Here is a 22632-nt window from a genome sequence, read left to right as displayed (position 1 = left end):
ACCCCACCCCCTCCACACACACCTCCAAGACACCAAAAGAGATTCACCACTTTGATCCTGAGAGAGACTTTAAAGATGGTGCACAGGCACCTGCTTTTGTACTTTTATTTTCTTTCTTACCTAAGGTCTTCTTTTCCAGGGAACTCACCAAAACAAACGTGCTGTTGTGTTCCCTGACGTAGCGAACAGCTAAGTTAGGGCGACGCCCACTGGGTTTGGGCGACGCCCACTGAGGAGGCCACCGCGTGGGGCGGACCCATCCTGGTTCTGTTCTTCCTCTGTACCACAGCTCACCCTCCTCTGCCCTTAGAACCACAGTGTCCTTTATCTCTTCAGTTCATGGCCTTGTGTGCTGGAGCCTCCAGCTCCCCCAGGAGGCTGACCCGGACCTGGTCCCCAGAAACAGCAGCTCAGCACCCCCCTTTTCCCTGTCCCTCTCCTCTCTGGACCACGAAACTGTGCCGTTTGTACTCCGGGCCCGCGTTGCTGTTGTTGTGTTGTACACTATGATGCCTCTGGATTTAGACCTGGACTTGAAACTAACAAAGCCCTCCAAACAGAACTGAGACTTCAACTCAAACGAGAAGACGACAACGGTTCATTTTCTATCGTGTGCTGCTGAGGTGTTTTCCTTAGATTGTTGTGATCTCATTCTTTGGGGGTTGTTTTTTTGTGAGAAGGCAAAGAATTGAGATATAATCATTTTTTTGCTTTGATTGAGGTTTTAATGAGGCAGTGGAAGATTGAGTAGTCGAGGGAAAACACACACATGCACCCGGACACACACACACACACACAAACACAGACACACATGTGTGAAAACATGAACAAACTTGCATATAAAGATAGAAACAAACTATATATAGTCCACGGTTGTATCAAGGACAGCAGGTTCTGCTCTCGACTGTTAAAATTGTAACACCAGAGCTTGTATGGGCTATCAAAGACAATGATATTCATCCTGATCTATAAATAACCCCTCTGTCCCAATTCTCACAGACACAGCGACCAAACACACACACACACACACACACACACACACATATATAAATAGCCTTTTTTCATGGGGCTGTCTACTATATAACAATATTCTACATCGTGCTATCAGCATGCTCGGTTTGTCGAACAAACGTTCCACTTTCTCACCCATAAGGACAACACTCCATCTTCTCAAACATCCATTTATTATAGCAGAGAGCAGAGGAATACACTTGCTCACACAATCACGTGTACAGCGAATGTATCACATCACTGACTGAATGTATATGAACCACACACCAACCTCCTTCTAGCCCAGAAGGAGGGCCGGGGGTCAGACAGAGACTTCATGGTCCTAGAAGGTGCACCTTAGCCAGGAAGTGAGGCTTAAGTTGTACAGCTGCTTGAACATCATGGACGTGCTTCTTCCAATAGTGTGGCCAACTCTGAGGAAAAAATAACTTGTGTCATCTATTACCCTGCACACAAGCCTTGGAGGACAGCTAGGCAGTGTTGCAATATCGGGTCCGATTTCCCGCCCAATCTGGCAACCCTGCAGCTAGGATGTAATTAAAGATGAAATGTGTAGACTTCAGTGGCATCTAACAGATGTTAAAAGTATGTTTTCATATTGTAAAATTCCATGAAAACAAGTATTGTTGCGTTTTCTTTATCTGTGTTAAATGAGCCCTTTATATCAACATAGGGGGCAGATCCTCTAACCTGGAGGCCGCCAGGTGTCTACAGTAGCCCAGAACGGACAAACAGCTCTAGAGAGGACACACTTTATTTTTTAACAATCAGAATCTCTAACTTCCTTGTAAGCCATGTCCTTTAGTTTTACAGGTTAATAACTAGACACAATTAATCAATTTATCAAGGAACCTCATCACTTGACTCTTGAATCATGTATGCTGTGGTAGATGATTGCATCATTTTAGAAGTACCCACTGCCCCTAACAGGTCAGTACAGGCCACAGAGTACTCCTACGTTGTTGGTAAGGGAGCGGGGATGCACTGAGTTACAAGCTACCACCTCGCCACTAGATGCCACTAAATCCTACATACTGCACCTCCAATGCTCTTTGGTCTTCGGACCCTTGTTGTATGGTCACAGTAGCAAAAATGTCATGGGGATACAATGTGATTGCCTCATGTGTTGTAGAAGTAAGTTAACATTTGCCTTAGGCAGAAACTTTGGGAGAAACCTGTTAAAAACAGATACGACCCATAGGGGGAAGCACGACCAGAGACTGAAGGATATTGACTGCAGATATTGACTGTATATGGTATTATCAATGTGCCCCATGATAATAACATAAAATGACTTCCTGGTGATAATGTTATGGACGTCGTCAGGAAATACGTTGTCCTGTATCACTTATCAATACTGTACAATACTGAACAACACGTTTTAGACATACATGTCCATAACGGACAATAATCTTTTGTTATTTATTTTTCTGTCTTGAAAGCATGTGATGAATTAGGCTACCTTTCAGACTTTTAGTACATAACTCCACCTTTTCACTCTGTCTTCTACATTATACCATGTGTACAACCAGGGGCGCACGCATGTGGCGCGCGCACACACCCACACACCACACACACAAATACAAACACACTCACACACACACAGACATGTATACACTAAGTCATTTTCTATGGGGTGCATGCAAGATTACAACTACTGTACAAAGACCTATTGGAGCTAGCCGGGGCCGGAATAGTGCTGTGGGACCCCTGTGTTTGTGTGTGTGTGTGTGTGTGTGTGTGTGTGTGTGCGTGCGTGTGTGTGTGTGTGTGTGTGTGTGCGCGCGCGCGCGTATGCGTGTTTGTGTGTGTTTGTGTGTTTGTGTGTTGCCAGGGCAACCGCGCTATCCCGACCCCTGCATGCAAATACTGCATGCGGGGTCCCGACGGCCAGCTCTGTGAGCCGGTCCTCGCCGGGGGCCCCTCTCCTCGGTGGCGTTGTGTCATAGCTCGTTATTGCATGCTGAGGTAGTCCAACACACTGTCCTTACTAGCTTATTTTGCATGAGGATACTGTCATCCGATGGGAGAGCGTGTGCGGTGAGGCAGGGGGTGTGTGTCAGCTCTGTTCGGGGCGGTGCTGCCTTAGGCTAGCCTATCAGCGGCTCTACGGCACCGGGACGGGAACAAGGGAATCAGCTGCGTTAGGCGGGGGTGGTGGAGGGGCCGGGGCGGGTGAGGCCACTGTATGGCCGGGCGGAGGGAAAGTGTCTACCAGACAGCATGCCCATAGCGGAGTGCCATCGGCACCGAGACGGGTATGGGGCGAGCTACGTCGGTGCCGCCGTTGGGAGGGGGAACGCTAAAACTTGAGGGCTGGGGTGAATCGAAAGTGGAACAGAAAGCATCCGTATGTGTGCCCACACGCGAGGTTCTGCTCGTCTCTGTCTTTGTATATAAAAAAAAAGAAACCTGTACATGTCCGTCCTGTTGTGTGTCTAAATATTTATATTTTGCACTTAATGTACCAAAGGTTTTTGGCTTGCATAGTTAACCATCTAGGCGTCTATCAACCACGTCTCCTAACTCCTAACTGTGTGGCATGAGCAAAGCAGAATCGAAACCAACCAAGCAGGATGGCAGGCGTCTGTCAAGTAACACACATCTCAACTCCCAGGCTTAGTTTTCCCTGCAGCGAAGTCCAGCTTGATGATATTGATTGTTGATATTGATATTTTTGGGAAGGACGGCAAAGTGTAATAGGTGCATTGTCCGGTCTGTTGGTGACAGCACTGATCCCGTTTCAGAAGTGACTCTATGCAAAGCTCCTGTGAGTATGTCTCCATTTCACTCAAATGATTGTAATAAAAGAAAGCAAAAGGCAAGTTTTGATTAATTATGCAACGATTGGTGTATTTGTTTCATCTCACTTATAAAATGCAAAACAAACATTATCTGGAGAAAGTTTATACAAAAAGATTTGTATTAAAATAATAATAATCATCAGAATAACTATATACATAACAATGAAATCATCCACGGAATACAAACCACTAGAATAAAGAAGATCAGCGGTTAATAACAAAGGCACTTCATAACTTCAAACCCCATTTATTTACTACATGAAAGTTGGGGTGATGAAATAGATATTTTGTAATTTTTAGCTTCTAAAATAACGTGTTTTTTTATGCAGCTTGTTTGCCCAGACAGTTTTTGACTAGTCAACCCTTGTCTAGGACCTGTGAAATGTTGTAATCTCTCTATTGAATAAGTAGAGAGATTACATTCGTAGTTAATCGAGACACTTAACTTGATGGCACCTTCATTTGAATTTACATTTGAAGCCCAAAAAAAGCGCACGTGAGAGTGAGTGTGAGAGAGAAGGAGCGGGAGAGGGAGAGAGAGGGAGAGAGAGAGAGAGGGGGGGGAGAGAGAGAGGGCGAGTTCAATAGTATTGATCAAACACCAATAGCTCAAGTAGGCCAATAGGCGCAGAAGGGCCGTGCATTGCCGACCCCCATGCAGCATTTCAGAAGATACATTTGAGGCAACTTATTTGAAATCAGCGCGCATGCGCCCTGGAGTGACGCGCAGTGTCCACCAGGAGGATGGTCCGGTATATAAACCCCCCGTTCAGTGACTGCTAGCCATAACAGTCGTTTTTATTATTGGATCATCGATATCTTTTGGACGTGACCACTTCCGTAGTGTCTACTTAACGGAACGAAGTGGAGGAAAGTGAGTAAAAATCACTTTTGAGTGGCGACGGTACTTTTAATGCACTGAAGGCTGAAAAGCTAACTGGAGGTAGCATTAGCATGCTAGCGGACCGACTCCACACCGTACCCAGTGTTGCCAGATTGGGTCCGATTTCCCGCCCAATGTGGAGACCCTGGGTGCAGCGCGCGGCAGCCAGGGTTGCCAGACTCGGAGTGAAATCTGGCCCAATCTGGCAACACTGACAGTACAGCGGTCTGCGCAGAGTCGGGCTGTGCGAACGCCGGTGTCCGGACTGTCTCGGCTTAGAGCAGCGATTCCCGTTCAGTAAGTTTAAACCCATTGTGACAGGTGTTTGGGTTGTTGGACCAGACCCTCGGAGGTGAGATGATGTCGCGGCGGCGGACGGACGGCCGCGGCGGGCCGGCGGCCGCGGGTCTGCTGAGCTCCGTCCTCACGACCATCAGCACGGAGCCCATGGAGGCCGGCTACGAGTTCACCGGGGAGCTGGGACGGTAAGAGCGTGCTGGGGGACTGGGTTATGAACTGGTGTGGAGGTTAACCTGTGTGTGTCTGTGTGGTTCCGGTTGTGTTTTCCCTAACCTCAAAACCTCAATCAAAGCATGAAGAAAAATAATACTTCCCAATTGAATGTTGTGATCTGGTCCTGGGTCGTTTGGGGCACACTTTTGACCAGTTGAAGGCACTTGAGTGTCAAAGTCTGACAGCTCGGTTGAGTCTCTGGTTCTGCATGTGTCATGTGTAACGGGAATGAAAGCTAACTTTCAAATATAAAGAAACACTTTTAATACTAATGTATCCGAGCTTTAGTTTGGCTCAGCAAGATTGCACTTCTCCTGACTGCTATTGCCGACCGGCCTTTGGTTTAAGAAACATATTCTGTCTTGTATGAGCAACTTTCTGTACATATCTGAAGTGTTGGCCATTTCAGTGTTATTGAACTCTGACTTCTTGACAGAAAGTTTATTTTTGTGAAACCAAAGGCATGCCACTACACAGAGGATCTCCAAGCTCTCTGTAGAGGTGCAATACTGATGAGTTGGCCACCTTTACATACAATCAGATAAGGCTTATCTTTTCCATGAATATGGCTCTCCATGTAGGGGACTCAAATTGAACTCCCTCTGTGTGTACGTGTGCATTGTTTTGTTGACAGATCGTTGTATATATATTTATATATATATATATTTGTGAACATTATTGGGTGTGCGCTTTCATTCGCTTTGATGTGTGCATCAGTGTTTAGTCATCACATATTGGTGTGGAGTTGTTAGTCATGTTGAACTGTGGATTGCAGTACAGTGTGTATCTTTGTTTAAATTTGAGGAAGGACACACAGACGTTTGGAAACCAAATTTTAAGAGGAAGACACACACACACACACACACACACACACACACACACACACACACATACACACACACCTTGTCATGCTTGTCATGCTTGATTTCAGGAACACAACCAAAGAGATGTCATTCTAAATGTGTCAGTGTGATTAATTAGTGGCACATGGACTCCAGGCTGCGTGTCTGCCTATCTGACTTTCTATAAAAGATTACATTTGTACAATGGAGCCGATTAGTGTGACCATATAAGGTGGTTAGGTATGTGTAATCCACGTTTGTTTACTTCCTTGTCAAAATGAAAGCATTTTGTTTAGTCAATTGTAAGATTAGCTAACCATTTATTTTGAAAAGGAACAGCTAAATAAAAACGTATCAAGGAAAGGCAGGGCTTTTTCAGCTGAGTCATGTAGCAGTCTTAAGATTGTTAAAGGATGCAGAATCAAAGCTAGCAAACTAACTAATTAACCTTGATTATTGTGATGGTAAACTCTTTCATATCTGCCCTATAGAACTTGACAATACTTCCTTGAGGTCATCTCCTTAACCAACCCTTAAAGCCCTATATAGCATGGTTTACTATCCTTAACATTCAACAAAGACTTTTAAAGAAGTTTCAATTACTATTCATAATATCTTCATGTCGCCTAGTCCTATAAAGAGCTCAACAGCGAGGCTTAGATGGTATAACTCTTGGATTATTGGCCATTATGTGGTTACCATTGTCGAACATCGTGAGCAATGACTTTTCAGATAATGGTGTATGCTCCTGTAGAAGCCACGAGCCTGCGTGATAGCAACCTTGTTTTAAGAAAAATATTTTTTTCTACATGTCATGGAGGTGTACTACACTACCACCAATCCTAAAGTGTAACCACAATGTCTCTGATTGGCGGGGCTCGCGGTTACCGTGGAAATGTTTACCCCATTCGCAAACGTCATGTCGTCTAATGACAAGATACTACTGAACTCTTCAATCGTTTGCTTTACGTTTACCACACAGCAACCATGACTTCCCTTCGGACATGCTGCGTTTTTTGGTTTAAAGTTGAGGAAAAGATTGTATAAACTGGTCATAATCTCTAAAAGTCACTGCTGCTTATCACTTGTAACTGTGACTCACTCATGTAATATTACCATAATGGAGAATGGATGGACGATGTACATCCTGGGACTTAAAAATAGTACTTTTTTGTTAAGTATCTTATCCTAGCTATCTTTGTTGTATACAGGGAATGGGTTATCGTAGTAGGGATGTGAATAACTCAACTTTTTCATGGTCGAATAATCAGTGGATGGTATGAACGAATAAGCGATTATTCGATGTGTGCTGACATTCACAAAGGCAGCCATGGATCATCGGCAAGAAATCACTTAATATCTTACACACAAAAGAAAATCTACCTGCTAAGTAGTTCCAGTCAAATTGTCTATTGTGAAAAATGCATTAAACTGTATTCAGAAAACGTGGTTATATGCTATAGACCCTGTAGTATCTGTGGTATAAAGGCTGGGACGAATTTCAAATTATAAATATGTACACTTTTTGTTTAAAGTATGGACCGTCGCGATTCCCATTGAAATGAATGGCGTGGTGATTATTCTTCAAAACGAGAGCTGGTAGATTGTGAAAAATGAATTAAACTGTAATCAGACAACGCGGTTATATGCTATAGACCCTAGAGATCTGTGGTATAAAGGCTAGGACGAATTTCGAATTATGAATATGTACAATCCATAATGTTAGCTCTCTGGCTCATGGCTGAGCGGACTAGAATACCTCCCGTTGCCAATTCGTAGCTAAGGTCCGTCCTATTTACTGAAGGAGTGAACTACGTTTTTGTTGCATAAGAACCTTACGGGAAGGTAATGTTTGTTCCAGGTATTAGTCAGACCCTCAGGCGTTACCAGGGAAACAAAGTTATGGCTTGTGAAAATTGATTTTGACCCTCGGGAACGAATAATCTAATATTCTGACCCATCCCTATATCCTAGCGATTTGTAGGTCTTTGCACTTGGTTCTATGAACATCCTTACTGTACCGACAGCAATATATTGTTGTTTCTCTTTCTTCTGACAAATGTACTTATTGTAAGTGGCTTTGGATGAAAGCATTTGCTGAATGTTAATGTATAGACGCATGGGGATTTGCAGTCAGGAACACATTACCGAACATGTCGACAGCAACACTATGCCATACACCATATGAAACAATATTGATCTTGACCACGACCACTCCCTGAGGGGTCGTGACCCTGACCTCGTCCTGAGGGGTCGTGACCCTGACCTCGTCCTGAGGGGTCATGACCCTGACCTTGACCTTGTGATGCCCTGTGAGGGATTGTCTCCTGAGGGGTCATGAATAGGGCTGGGTAAAAAGAAATCGATTTTGGATCGATTTATTACAATTTTGCAGTATCGATTCATAGGGCATGAGATCGATTTTATTTATTTTTATTTTATTATATTTTTTTAGTTTGGTTACCATTATTATTATTTTTGCTCTTTAATAAACAATGCCTTAATGCAATTTGCAGTGATAGAATGTTGTAGTTCAAGTACACTTTCACTTGCAATTCCTTTCTAATTTCAAAAATTGCACTTTTGAGACTTGAGACAGTTTTGTTTACAGCTCAACTTTAAACTGTCCAATTTACAGGTTTGCACTTAAAACCTGTTGTTTAAGATGAAGAGAAAAAATGAAGCACATTTGTGTTTTGTAACCCGGTTGAGCCATTTCCATTATTTAAGAGCAGATGGAATCGTGATTAATCGATTCAGATTTAGGAAATTGGCCGTGATACCCAGCCCTCGTCACGACCCTGACCTGGTCCTCCACAGGGGGAAGTTTGCGGTGGTGCGGCGGTGCGTGGAGAAGGCAACGGGCAAAGTGTTCGCCGCCAAGTTCCTGAAGAAGCGTCGGCGGGGGCGCGACTGTCGCGCCGACGTCCTGCACGAGATGGCTGTCCTGGAACTGGCGCGGGACAACCCCCACGTGGTCAACCTGCATGCTGCCCATGAGACGGACCACGACATCGTCCTGGTGCTGGAGTAGTGAGTCCCCCGCCGCTCCATGCCTCCTCTAGACTCCTCTTCAGTTTAGTCCGACGGCTGAAGATCCTGTTTCACGGTTTATAGCGGAGGGACTAAACTGGAACCCCTAGGTCTGCGGATGACTTTAGTTTAAGATGAGGCTGCCCTACTCTCTGGCTCTCTTTCTCCCTCGCTAGCTCTCCTAATAAACCAGGGCTAGCTATGTGCTTGTTTTACAAAAGTTACATGCTCGTCCAGCCGTTAGTCTCTCCCATTGATTTGCAGGAATGAAGGAGGAGTATTCTTTTAATTACTTGGAAAAGATTTCCACTGTTTTCTGAAAAGTCGCGATTTGGAAGGGTTCCAGTAACCGCACAAAATTTTATTTCCGTTTGTCCAATAATTCGGTAATTTGTCACTATTTCTGGTGCTGTCGATATTAGGTCACCCGTGATGCGCCGCTGTCACAGTTCCATGATCAGGTGCTTCTGGCTGGAAGGTTACGCCAATGGTAACCATCACGGGGAGCCCAATAATCCCAGCACTGAAAACAGGGCCGAATGGTCTGTGCGTTTGTAGTCAAAAAGTATTGTTTCTAGTGGCACAAATCAAAGTGCCTTGCGTGTGTTCCAGAGTGTACTTCCGTTGTGCACTGCTGATCGCAGACACTTCTCTTTAATGACGCCCCTTTAGGTAACAAAAGAGAAGTGGAGGGTTGATCCAGTGACCTGTATTAACACGAGCTGGGCTTGTACAGTTCAGTCTGGCTGGTGTTACAGAGTGTTGTGGTCTCCTGTACGAAACCTGCTGGGCCTCGTTTTAGCATGTACTTTAATGGGTGTGAGAACACCTTTTGTTTCTACGTCTACCCTGCTGTTATAGCAGGGAGACTTGAGGACCAATTAAATGAGTCAGAACTGTTGCAATGTCACGGGTGGGTTAACTTCAAATGTGACCATAAAGTTCAAATATACATCTGCCGATCGTTAGTCACTGCCTGTTGTGCTCTGTGAAAACATGTCTCTGAAACAATGCTGTGTGCGTGTGTGCGTGTGTGTGTGTGTGTGTGTGCGTGTGCGTGTGTCAGTGCGGCCGGAGGGGAGATCTTCGACCACTGTGTGTCTGACGAGCTGCTTCCTGAGGCCCAGGTCACGCGGCTGATCCGACAGATGCTGGAGGGAGTGCAGCACCTCCACAACAGCAACCTGGTGCACCTTGACCTCAAGGTATCCTCCTCGCTCTCTCTGGGCCCCAGGCTTGGCTAGACGCCTGGGCTTAGCCTGAGCCTAGGGGCTAATTCCCCTCCCCACTAGGGGGCATAGGTCAGGGCTTTGCTGCACAGGTAAAACTTCCCTTTTAAAATGATTCACCTGCGTAGGTTGAGTGCCGATGCTCTGACAGTGACAGCACAACTGGCCAACACGCTCTCAACTCCAAGGATCCTTGGAGTTGAGAGCGTGTCCTTTGTTGAAATATGCCACAATGATTGGTGACTTATTATAATGTCCATAGTGATGAGAAAACAAACCAAAACAAACATGAATGTATTTGCCGTGATTCATGAGCGTTGCTTCATCCAAGGGTGGGGCCTGATAGTCTGATGTCCTTGGTGTTTTTAACTCTTGAACCAGAGGTTCTGGAGTCCATCCCCAATGTCCTCAGCCTGCATGTAAACCTGCTTGAGTCAGATGTCCAACCCTGCTTCTATAAGCCCCATTTCTGTATTCACTGCCTAACCCTACCTGCTCCTCAATGACCTGTCTCTGTAGTCACTGTCTAACCCCTACCTGCTCCTCAATGACCTGTCTCTGTATTCACTGTCTAACCCCTACCTGCTCCTTAATGACCTGTCTCTGTACTGTCTAACCCCTACCTGCTGCTTAATGACCTGTCTCTGTACTGTCTAACCCCTACCTGCTCCTTAATGACCTGTCTCTGTACTGTCTAACCCCTACCTGCTCATTAAAGACCTGGCTCTGTACTGTCTAACCCCTACCTGCTCCTTAATGACCTGTCTCTGTACTGTCCAACCCCTACCTGCTCCTTAATGACCTGTCTCTGTAGTCAATGTCTAACCCCTACCTGCTCCTTAATGACCTGCCTCTGTAGTCACTGTCTAACCCCTACCTGCTCCTTAATGACCTGTCTCTGTAGTCACTGTCTAACCCCTACCTGCTCCTTAATGACCTGTACTGTCTAAGGCAGAGTAACAAGCTGCTCTGGCTGTGTTCTCTGTACTGTCTAAGGCAGAGTAACAAGCTGCTCTGGCTGTGTTCTCTGTACTGTCTAAGGCAGAGTAACAAGCTGCTCTGGCTGTGTTCTCTGTACTGTCTAAGGCAGAGTAACAAGCTGCTCTGGCTGTGTTCTCTGTACTGTCTAAGGCAGACTAACAAGCTGCTCTGGCTGTGTTCTCTGTACTGTCTAAGGCAGACCAACAAGCTGCTCTGGCTGTGTTCTCTGTACTGTCTAAGGCAGAGTAACAAGCTGCTCTGGCTGTGTTCTCTGTACTGTCTAAGGCAGAGTAACAAGCTGCTCTGGCTGTGTTCTCTGTACTGTCTAAGGCAGAGTAACAAGCTGCTCTGGCTGTGTTCTCTGTACTGTCTAAGGCAGACTAACAAGCTGCTCTGGCTGTGTTCTCTGTACTGTCTAAGGCAGACTAACAAGCTGCTCTGGCTGTGTTCTCTGTGTTTCCTCAGCCTCAGAACATCCTCCTGACCCAGCAGTCCCCTCCAGGGGACATCAAGATTGTAGACTTCGGTCTGTCTCGTAGGCTGGGCACCGCAGGCGAGCTCAGGGAGATTCTTGGCACACCTGAATACGTGGGTAAGATCACGGCCGCAGACCATCTTGTTTATTACGTGTCGTTGTTTAGTGTAACAATCTTTGTTCGTACCTTGGATTACCTCACCTTTTTATATATCTTGTGTGGTTTCATTGCAGCGCCAGAAATTCTAAATTATGAGCCAATCTCGACTGCGAGTGACCTGTGGTGAGTCTCCGGTTTGAAACCTGTTTGGTGTGTCTAGTCAGCTTGTACAACACCGTAGAGTGGAACCGTCTTTGAGAGCAACAACACAGAGTCCTCGGCCCCCAGGGCTCATGTCTTTGTGATCTGACGAGTTCCTGTGAAAAGATGTGTGATGGTGCGGGAATGATTATCGATGGTTTATGATCTCATCAGGTCATAGACCAGTAGATTGGACTACTTAGATGAGTGCTGATAATGTGATTTGATTGTTGCCTGCTTGTACTGTGACTAGTAACGCAAATAGAAGTGTTTCACAGAAAATAAGTTGACAAAGCAATTTACATTTGATGTTTACTTTCATTTTTGGCTGGCTGGCTCATAGCATTAGCTATAAAAACAATTGGCTATTATCATAGTATTTTATTGTTATTCACCAAAGTATGCCAAAAAAACTTTTTTACTAAGTTGTTCAACTATTAAACTCAGTTTGAACAAGTTAATGTGGGACCATCAAGCCAGGCCAGCTACTTTTCTCTCTCTGGTTGAACCCCAATCCATCAGTGTTTAGTCCCAGCTTCACCCCACGCTAAGCGACCCTATTCCTCTAGCGGCCATCTTGGTGCTCACTGCTGGCTATGGGGAACTGAATGTGCCGTTCTGGCTTCAGTTCCTAGCTGGCTGCGCTAGCTGGTTCTAACGCAGCCAGCTAGCGTCTACACCCAGAAGGAGCTGAGATGGCGGTGGCTGTGTTCAGCAGTTGTTGACGTGTTTCCCTGGTCCTGAAGGAGCGTGGGGGTGATCTCCTACATGCTGGTGACGGGCGAGTCTCCCTTTGTGGGCGAGGACAAGCAGGAGACGTACCTGAACGTATCCCAGGTCAACGTGGAGTACAGCGGGGAGGCCTTCTCCCGCGTGTCAGAGCTAGCTGTGGACTTCGTCCGCAAGCTGCTAGTCAAGGCCCCCGAGTGAGTGGGCCTTTCCTGCCACATCACACTGTCCCCAAAATTACACTAAAACAATTGGTGCCATTAAAAAGATGCACAATCATAAAGCTATTCAATATGTATGGGAGCCAAATATTGACATCCACATTTTTGCTACTTTTTAAAATAAATTAGATCAAACTTGTAAATGTCGTCTGGTGGGACTCTATATCGAAACTAATGATTGATTTCCATCAGTAATAATTGAAATCTATCTATATATAAGACTGCCCTAGTTGTGTTAGTTATCTATCTATACATAAGACTGCCCTAGTTGTGTTAGTTATCTATCTATACATAAGGCTGCCCTAGTTGTGTTAGTTATCTATACATTAGACTGCCCAGTGGTGTTAGTTATCTATCTATACATTAGACTGCCCAGTGGTGTTATTATCTATACATTAGACTGCCCCAGTGGTGTTATTATCTATACATTAGACTGCCCCAGTGGTGTTAGTTATCTATACATTAGACTGCCCCAGTGGTGTTAGTTATCTATACATTAGACTGCCCCAGTGGTGTTATTATCTATACATTAGACTGCCCCAGTGGTGTTAGTTATCTATACATTAGACTGCCCCAGTGGTGTTAGTTATCTATACATTAGACTGCCCCAGTGGTGTTAGTTATCTATACATTAGACTGCCCCAGTGGTGTTATTATCTATACATTAGACTGCCCCGTGGTGTTATTATCTATACATTAGGCTGCCCCGTGGTGTTATTATCTATACATTAGACTGCCCCGTGGTGTTATTATCTATACATTAGGCTGCCCCGTGGTGTTATTATCTATACATTAGACTGCCCCAGTGGTGTTATTATCTATACATTAGACTGCCCCAGTGGTGTTAGTTATCTATACATTAGACTGCCCGAGTGGTGTTATTATCTATACATTAGACTGCCCCGTGGTGTTAGTTATCTATACATTAGACTGCCCAGTGGTGTTATTATCTATACATTAGACTGCCCCAGTGGTGTTATTATCTATACATTAGACTGCCCCAGTGGTGTTAGTTATCTATACATTAGACTGCCCCAGTGGTGTTATTATCTATACATTAGACTGCCCCGTGGTGTTATTATCTATACATTAGACTGCCCAGTGGTGTTATTATCTATACATTAGACTGCCCAGTGGTGTTATTATCTATACATTAGACTGCCCCAGTGGTGTTATTATCTATACATTAGGCTGCCCCGTGGTGTTATTATCTATACATTAGACTGCCCCAGTGGTGTTATTATCTATACATTAGACTGCCCCGTGGTGTTATTATCTATACATTAGGCTGCCCCGTGGTGTTATTATCTATACATTAGACTGCCCAGTGGTGTTATTATCTATACATTAGACTGCCCCGTGGTGTTATTATCTATACATTAGACTGCCCCGTGGTGTTATTATCTATACATTAGACTGCCCCGTGGTGTTATTATCTATACATTAGACTGCCCCGTGGTGTTACCTGTATCCCTGACCCTCACCCCTGGGTCCTCAGGGACCGGCCCAGCGCTGCAGAGTGCATCAGCCACCCCTGGCTGTCCCAGGCCCCCCTGCTCTGCCCCAGCCCCGAGCAGGCCTCCGCCCGGCCGGGGTCCCGGGAGCGCTGCAGTGGCTCCAAGTGGGCGGCGCCCCCGGAGGACCCCGAGGACAAGGAGAACTTCCTGGACTCGCCGCGCGCCAGTGCCAAGCGCTTCCGCTTCGACGAGGAGGCGGCGGCGGCGGCCGGGGACGGGGACTTCTGACGCGGCAGGGGGTAATGTCTCAGGGCCGTCCACAAGGGGTTTTAAAATGTTTTATGTGACTAAAAACTGCCGACAGGTCTACTCTACTTAACTCCCCCCCCCCCCCCGTCTCTGCCCACCAGCACTTACCCCCCAGTCACACCAAAGATAACCAGGGCTGACCTGTCATCAGCCACCCTCATCTTTAAATCCACATTCCATGGGTGTGTGTTGAATAATGTAAAGGTATCGTTCACAAACGGGCACCGCGGTTTATGTCGTCTGCTGGCATTGGGTTTTCTCGGTGTCCTTTCATAGTGATGTGTCTGGGTGGGGCGCCTCAAGGGACATCCAGGCACTGCTCTTCTTCCAGAGGCTTAAGCAGGACTCAAAGACCTCCCAGACGCTGGCTGTCCCTCCATGCCCGAGGCCGTGAGCTGACGCCAGTGTCGCTGTCAGGGTTTTGTTGTCTTGCACGCGTCCTGAGGTGATGCACTTGTTTTGCATGCCACCGTAGCGTGCGAACAAACGGCACGTTTCTTATACCGTGTCCGTTCCGCTCAATGCAAGTCGACTCTTGCTCGACTTTCTTTCTTAAATGTGAGGGATACCTATTGTCCTAAATTCATTTGTTTTGTCGCAATCTGCCTTTTTTGTCAGTTTTTTTCATTTTAAATGGCCAAACCCGATTGAGCAGTTCAGCGCTCTTCGTCATCCACTTCCCTCTGGTTTCCTGCGTCTAACGATGACTGTATTGTTTCCCTGGTCCTGTGCCGAGGGCTGGGTCACCTCAGGAGCCACAGGGCAGGATGGCACGCTCTACATGATGCATTCCTTCCCTGTGTACCCACCTCAGCAACGTGGTGTTGTGTATTCGCAAACAAGGTTAGCAAAATAAGCTGTTATGACCGGGTGTCGAGCCAGGGTTTGGCGTAAAAGCCTCTCTGTGAAAGCGTACTCCTAAGCCCAAGCATTCCCTTATTCCCTTCACATTCCCTGACCGAACCATTATTATATTCATGATTTTGAGGGGGGGGGGGTTCTAAATATGCACTATGCGTTCCCAATAAATGAAGGTTCGTTGATACTTTTTAGCGCCGTAGCAGTGTCCTTGACATTCCTTTTGATTGCTTCATATAAATCTAACCTAACTTGAAACTGTACCAGCGTGAACAGCGGGCGTCATCCGGTATCTGGCGTGGCACGCCCCACACTTCCTCACACTTTATCAGAGCACACGTGGCACTGTGGCCCTGACTTACTGAGCGCCAGGCCACTGAACAGGTGTGGCCGTGTTTCAGCCACTGCTAATACAGGCTTTAGTGCTTTCATGGCATTGGCAAAAAAAAAAGCTCCCCCGAGCTTAGCTACATCTCTCGGGCGGGGGGGCGTCTTTCAAAGCTGCTTTTTGACTTGCTGGTCCCAGGGCGGGGGAGTTAGGCTGGGAATCCTTCTGTCCACTGTGCCTCTTCATGTTCGATCACCTTGTTTTTATATGCTATATAATATTATACTTGAGTCTATTATTTATGTGTGTTTTCTATTTGTTTAATGTAAATTAATGTTATTTTTTTCCTTTTTATTTGGTTCACGTTGAGAGGGTGGGGTCAGGAGGTGACCTCCTCAGAAGGACGTGCTGGTCGGAAGCGGGAAAAGCAAAGAAAGAGTTCTGAGGAAGTTTGAATTAAAGACGGCGTCTGATTGGTCGGCTAGATTGACGAATGGGGAAGTAGGGAGGATATAAGGTTGGTGAAGGAGAGGACCGCGTCACACACGTTGGCTGGTCTGAGACTAGATGTGTATCATAAAGTGTTAAAGTTATCATAAAGAATCAATGTTGTAAACATTAAAATATTCCAGGTGGGATGGGCTGGTAAACACGTGAGATGTGTCCTAGTAATGAACTGGAGCATTGATCATTGGATCGTCGTATTGAACCTTCCTGGAGTCTGGATGCAGATGAGACGAACCACCACGTTCTTCTCTACCCCCTTTTATACACACTGGTGCCAAAGCAAAAGAAAGCATAAAAAGCTCTGCATCTGTGCTTGACGGTCGTCCCTTAGTGTTTGTTTTTTAAATGGAGATGTCACCAGCTGACACCGGGGGCTTTGTCTGGGAGTCAGTCGGAGCCAGGCCACGCTCGGTCTGATGCGGTCATTGTCCCGGGGCCCGCCAACAACCCCTCCCACTGCAGGGAGGGTCTGAACAGCACATCTGTAATCCGATCTCATCCAGGGCATTTCCCTGGTTTCAGATCACTCGTGTGTTGGGCTCCAAGAATCCCGACTCGGGCCCGTGTGAATTGGTGACCTCTAGGAGACGGGTTTCTATGCAAGGTGGAGCTCGTCCGCCCCGCCATGTCTCGCTGGCTGTCATTAAAACGTGTTTTTAATACTGGAGCTGAGCGGCGCGGTCGCCTCATGCGGGCGATCCCTGTAGCTGTTGACGGTCTTTATTTGACATACTGGAGTTCTGTGTGTGTGCCTCACTTGAAGTCTTCACCGCTCTACGGTGGTGGAGCTCATTGTCTTGATGGCCGAGGCGAGTGGGCCCTTGTTTATTGTGCTTTGCTGTGCGACCGCGAGGTGCTCGGTTTGCACACGCCGGGGTCATTGTCAAGAACTGGAGCACCAGCGGTGATGTCACTCCTGGTGATGTCATCCCACATTCCTGTTAATGAGGTGCTGTTTTGCGCGTTCAGGGAAAATAAACGAAGGCAACTTCTGAGTTGCAACTCAACTCGGTGCGAAGCACAAGAAAATGTTTAATTATTAGAGGAATGTGTATATTGAGAATTTTGTTCTTACGTTTTTTTTGTTCCTGTATACATATTGATTTGATATGAAATTGATTTTAAGAAAAAAGTATATCAAATCTACTGTTTGATGGACCACCAGCTTATATGGGTAGCTTCTTTGGACATGAAGTAGCTAACCGAAAAGCAAATAAAATATTTTATTAGAACTTCAAGTCGAGTGTCCTGGTGTTCTTTGTTACTCTGAATTGATTCATGAAGGACATGAATGTTTTTGAAACATTGATGGACTCGACTTTATTTTCACTGTGCAACACTGCCGCCAAGTGTTCATATTGAGTCCCTTCAGACATACTCCAATGTGTCATTGGAGTATGTCTGAAGGGACCTCAGACATACTGACCTCAGACTGAGCAGTTCATCGATTAACATACCAGAATCGATTTATTTTGATACAAACAAGCTTTATACATGTTAAGCCTTGGTCTTAAAAGAAGTTACAGGCCCCAACCCTGTACATCCTATTAGGATTGCCTTAAGGGCTTAACAGCGCGTAAACATTAATGGAATGGTTTCAAGTATGGTACATTTAGTCAAATAAGCTTTGCGGTTGTGCATAAAAGCAATGCTTGTTCATGATATCTACAGTAAGTACAGCTCCGAAGGACATTTCTTAATCAGTCTGGTGTTATGGCTAACAGATTTCACCATCCGATTGATTTAACAATTCAACAGAGTCAATTTTTGGCTATATTAATGTTATTAAATGGATAGTTGGGAATTTTGGACATAGGGCCTGATTCCCAAGTTAGCCTTGGTGTTCTTTATCATTGGAGACCGTTTAACACATTTCATTCAGTCCTTCTAGTTGCAATTTGCTAGTGCACGGCCATAGTACAAAAGTAGTAAAAGTACACCCGAGGTAAATCAATTATAACGCCAGAATATAGATGCAAATGTCTGTGTTGATAGAATAATGTTAGAAATAAAACTAACCTTGCATCGCATAAATCATCACATTTTGATGCTGTATTCAATATCTAGTTGTGGAAAACAATGGAGAACGCTAACCTTATCCTTCCCTTTGAAAACAAGCATCTTGGCTGCATCCCATCCATACCCATAAATACAAGCGGCATTATTGAGAGACAACAGACAAAGTAATTTAAGACCAGTAAACAAATCCAGAGCCATTCAATAGGTTCTCCTTCCTGGGTTTCTACCCAACCTTCTCTTCTATGAGCAGTGAGCCAGACATCCACTGCGAGACTTGAGTGAGAGATCTATATGTACTGTATATCTGTCTACTGTATATATATATATATATATACATATATACATATACATATACAAACACATACAGACCGGACGCTCCAGCCTCTGGAGTCACACCACCTCCTCCATTCCAGACGCTCCTGCAGATAACAAGGACCTGTAAACTCCTTTTAAACAATATACAAGATGATGGAATGATTGGGCCGTTTATAAAGGCGCTGCCATTGGCGGCTTTGCAATTGACATAACAAATGAAGACTTCCTCCCCTCCGAAAATCAGCTGCGCTAAAGCGCTGGAAAAGGAAAAGTGCAAGACGTAAGCATTTTCGAGTCTGCTCTCACGACACTTAAAATCCCAGGAATGCTGAGGCAAGACCGACACAAAAAGCCAAAGTGACCGCGGTAATGTGTATAAGTAACATGGAGATCAGCTTAACCATCCTAAAGCAGAGGGAGGGGCTGGCACGCGGAGCGGTGGCCATGTTGCTAAGCAACAACAATCAGGGACCTTCTCAGAACTCCTGGATGACCCTGAAGTGGTTCTCTATGGAGGGGGGCTCGTCCTCAAAGTGGACCCGCTGGGTGAGCCGCGCCCCCAGCTCCACCAAGGTCTTCACGAAGGCGTCATGCTCGCGGCCCACCCAGGCCCGCATGGGGTCGCGCACCTCGTAGGGCGTCACGTGGGCGTGAAGCGCCACGCCGCTGGACGCCAGCTCTCTCAGCGCCGCCCTGTCCGTCACCCAGGTCCCGCCCCCTCCCGGGTGCCCGCCGTCCAGCCAGAAGATGTCCGAGACGCTCTCGACGAAGGGCGCCATCCGGGGGTCCGCCCGCGCCCCGGCCATCTCGTACACCATCTGGTTCAGCACCACGCAGCCTTTGCTGAAGCCCACCAGCGTTAAGGAGAACCCGGGGGGCACGGCGCTGGCGCCCCCCGGTGGCGGAAGAGGGTGTGGCAGGCCGGCTCGCTGCATGCCGTGACTCAACAGTCCCCTGAAAACAGCGGCACTCGATTACTATCGCGTCATTCAACACTTACAGCTACAATATGGTCGTCAAAGGAAACCAACAGAGCGGACATTAGAGCGAGGAAGTTACAGATCTTCCGCTGAAAATGTTTTAATAATTATATTTAATAAAAAATTAATAATTTAATGTTTTTCTTCAAATTACTTAAAGGGGAAATATTATACCACCAGGCGTGTCAGACTCCCGCCTGGTGGTATAATATGTCCCCTTTAGATTCATGTAAAGTCAAACATAGACCGAACCCTGGCCCAGGATGGCTTTACCGGCCCTACGAAGGACCTTTTAATGGTCCCGTTTACGCAGAACAAACCAAGCGCCTTCCACAGGCGAAGCACACACTGCACCGCACCTGAGGTGCTGGAAGGCCCCCGCGCCGGGCGCGTAGGGCCGGTGCTCCGGGGCCCCGAACAGGTCGCCCTCCACAAAGTTCTGGTAGCTGCTGAACATGTGGAGGTACATGCTGGACGCTCGCACCACCCACACGGTGCGGCCCGGGAACCGCCGGCCCAGAGTGAGCACCACCCGCTCCAGGCTCCAGGTCAGCCACTTGGCCCCCTCTGGGTGGAGAGACATCTCCCCCTGGAGGTTCTGCACCGGGAGGGGGGGGGGTTAATACACTCAGTCATTCAGCGTGGTGTTCATTGAAACCTAACCAGGGGGGCTGTGTCGGGGGGCTAAGGAGGATGGTTGAATAGGAAAATCTATTTTTATCATCAGGTAGTTACAGTAAGGCCACCACTTCCTCGTCTCTGGGGTCCCGTGGTTCACACGACGCCCCTGCCTCTTCAGAAAAATTAAAGATCACTCTGGCGTAAGGTTTGTCTAAGGTCTGTGGCAACCAAAAGCAGCAGCACAGCAGACGTATTCGACATCTTACATTGAGGCACGCAGCCAAGCAAAAAAAAAAACAGTGAGGTTAGGTTTGCACATTTTGCATTTTGTTTAGCTTAATCATTGGTCAGATAAAATCCCATAAAACATATATTTTAGTCATTATTTTATTTTTAGGCCAAATCGCCCTGACCGTGTGTGACGACATGTGAGCCGTAATACTTGATGAACTTCACGCGACAGACGGGTGGATAAGAGACCTTCGACAGGGCCAGTAATAATTGTTTCACGTTAATATATGTTCAAGTTTCTTAAAACTGTATTTAGTTGTCCATGTTATAATTAGTTTCAGTTCTAGTCACATATCAAACATGATACTCACAACTCAGAGAGTGTGTGTGTGTGTGTCTCGTTTGAGTTATGAAGGGGATGTTGTTTGTGTATATTTGTGTGTTGTTTGGGTTGTATTGGTGTGTGTTGTTTTTGTTGTACTGGCGTGTCTAGTTTGTGTTGTATTGGTGTGTGTTGTTCATTTTGTATTAGTGTGTGTTGTTTGTGTTGTATTAGTGTGTGTTGATTGTATTGTACTTTGTTGTTTTTGTTGATTTGGTGACTGCTGTTTGTGTTGTATTGGTGTGTGTTGTTTGTGTTGGTGTGTGTTGTATTGGTGTTTCAAGTCTGTGTTGTATTCGTTTGTGTTGTTTGTGTTGGTGTGTGTTGCATTAGTGTGTTGTTTGTGTTGTATTGGTGTGTGTTGTCTGTGTTGCATTAGTGTGTTGTATTGTGTGTGTTGTCTGTGTTGCATTAGTGTGTTGTTTGTGTTGTATTGGTGTGTGTTGTCTGTGTTGCATTAGTGTGTTGTTTGTGTTGTATTGGTGTGTCTAGTCCATCAATACCCCGCCCCCCCCTCACCTGAATATCTCCATGGAAGAACACCACATGGTCGTTACTGCTCCGGTCCAGGGGGTGCAGCTCGGCGGTGGACCCACGGCAGCAGTACCACTCGGAAGGCCGGAGCACCAGCAGGTCGTTCACCCGGCTTGGGTCGCAACCGGGTACCGCGACCAGGCGCTGGGGCCGCTCTGGGCATCCAGAGCCGAGATCCGGGACTCCTTGTGGACCCAGACCCGGGGCTCCGGAGCCGAGACCCGGGGCTTCTGGTTGACCCATCCCGGCCGGGTCGCAGGATGACTGCGCCACCGCGGTGCTCATCGCTGCTCGCTTCTCCTATATCAGAGCGGCTCCCCAGTGATGATCTGCTGCTTGTGTGTGCTTTGTGGAGAGCATCACAGCATTTCAGCATCGATGACATCCGTTTCATCACCTGGGCTGAGCTCCAGGTAGCTTTGCAGTGGAAATACACTTCTTTATTATTTGTTTTTTTGTTGAGGGTTGGTAGACTGCCACCCACTGGATCGGAGTGTGAATCAGTCTCCGTTTATAGTTGTGTCCCCTAAATTAAACTGTTTTATTTAATAAAGGGGATTATTGTTAAAGCTTTCCCCATTGACCCTCCTGTTTCTTTGAACCGGGATATAATACATTACTCTTGCCTCCAGATTATTTGTATACATAATTTGATGTGAGCTCTGGCTTCATTTTTTACTCAATGTTATCTTTAAATAACATATACTCTACTACACACACACGACACTGACTGCCCTTTTCAGAGCATTGAGTAAAAAAAAATAAGAATAACATTGTGGAGGTGTTGGTTTATCAATGTGTCTCCACAGAGAGTCGCTGTTTGTTAGAAATAAACTTATTAAGATGGTGACGTCACTGCAGGGTCACGTGTCTACGATGCCGGACCCGGCAGTGACGTCATCCACCGGCCGTCCTAAGAAGTATATTAGGTTTATTTGACTGCGTTTATTAAGTTTATTACGTTTATTTTACTGGGTTTATTACGTTTATTTCACTGAAGGTTAACACAATTATGCTAAACAAACAGCGCCTCTGTTAGTGTTGTGTTGTGTCTTTTTGTTCAGAATAA

At 46.1% G+C, this 22632-nt stretch overlaps 2 protein-coding genes across 3 annotated transcripts; one reads left to right on the top strand and one right to left on the bottom strand.

Annotated features, from left to right (window-relative positions):
* The first annotated feature begins 3674 nt into the window (after positions 1-3674).
* On the top strand, positions 3675-17713 carry stk17b (serine/threonine kinase 17b (apoptosis-inducing)). 2 transcript variants are annotated; one of them, XM_079757649.1, is made up of 8 exons: positions 3675-3781; positions 5020-5183; positions 8874-9086; positions 10153-10291; positions 11762-11888; positions 12006-12054; positions 12819-12998; positions 14521-17713. In XM_079757649.1, the coding sequence occupies exons 2-8, from the start codon at positions 5056-5058 to the stop codon at positions 14765-14767; spliced, it is 1083 nt and encodes a 360-aa protein (XP_079613775.1). In that variant the 5' UTR covers positions 3675-3781; positions 5020-5055; the 3' UTR covers positions 14768-17713. The 2 variants fall into 2 exon arrangements, with proteins under 2 accessions (XP_079613775.1, XP_079613774.1); XM_079757648.1 differs by lacking the exon at positions 3675-3781 and adding an exon at positions 4563-4689.
* Positions 17714-17970: 257 nt separating this feature from the next.
* On the bottom strand, positions 17971-21966 carry cUnh2orf69 (chromosome Un C2orf69 homolog). The gene is made up of 3 exons (XM_079758198.1): positions 21549-21966; positions 20155-20393; positions 17971-19769 (listed from the first exon to the last, which is right to left on the bottom strand). The coding sequence occupies exons 1-3, from the start codon at positions 21846-21848 to the stop codon at positions 19292-19294; spliced, it is 1017 nt and encodes a 338-aa protein (XP_079614324.1). The 5' UTR covers positions 21849-21966; the 3' UTR covers positions 17971-19291.
* Positions 21967-22632: the final 666 nt, after the last annotated feature.

Source organism: Pollachius pollachius, assembly GCF_949987615.1.
Source record: "Pollachius pollachius genome assembly, chromosome: 20".
Taxonomy (NCBI): Eukaryota; Metazoa; Chordata; class Actinopteri; order Gadiformes; family Gadidae; genus Pollachius; species Pollachius pollachius.
This window is presented reverse-complemented; position numbering and strand designations above follow the sequence as displayed.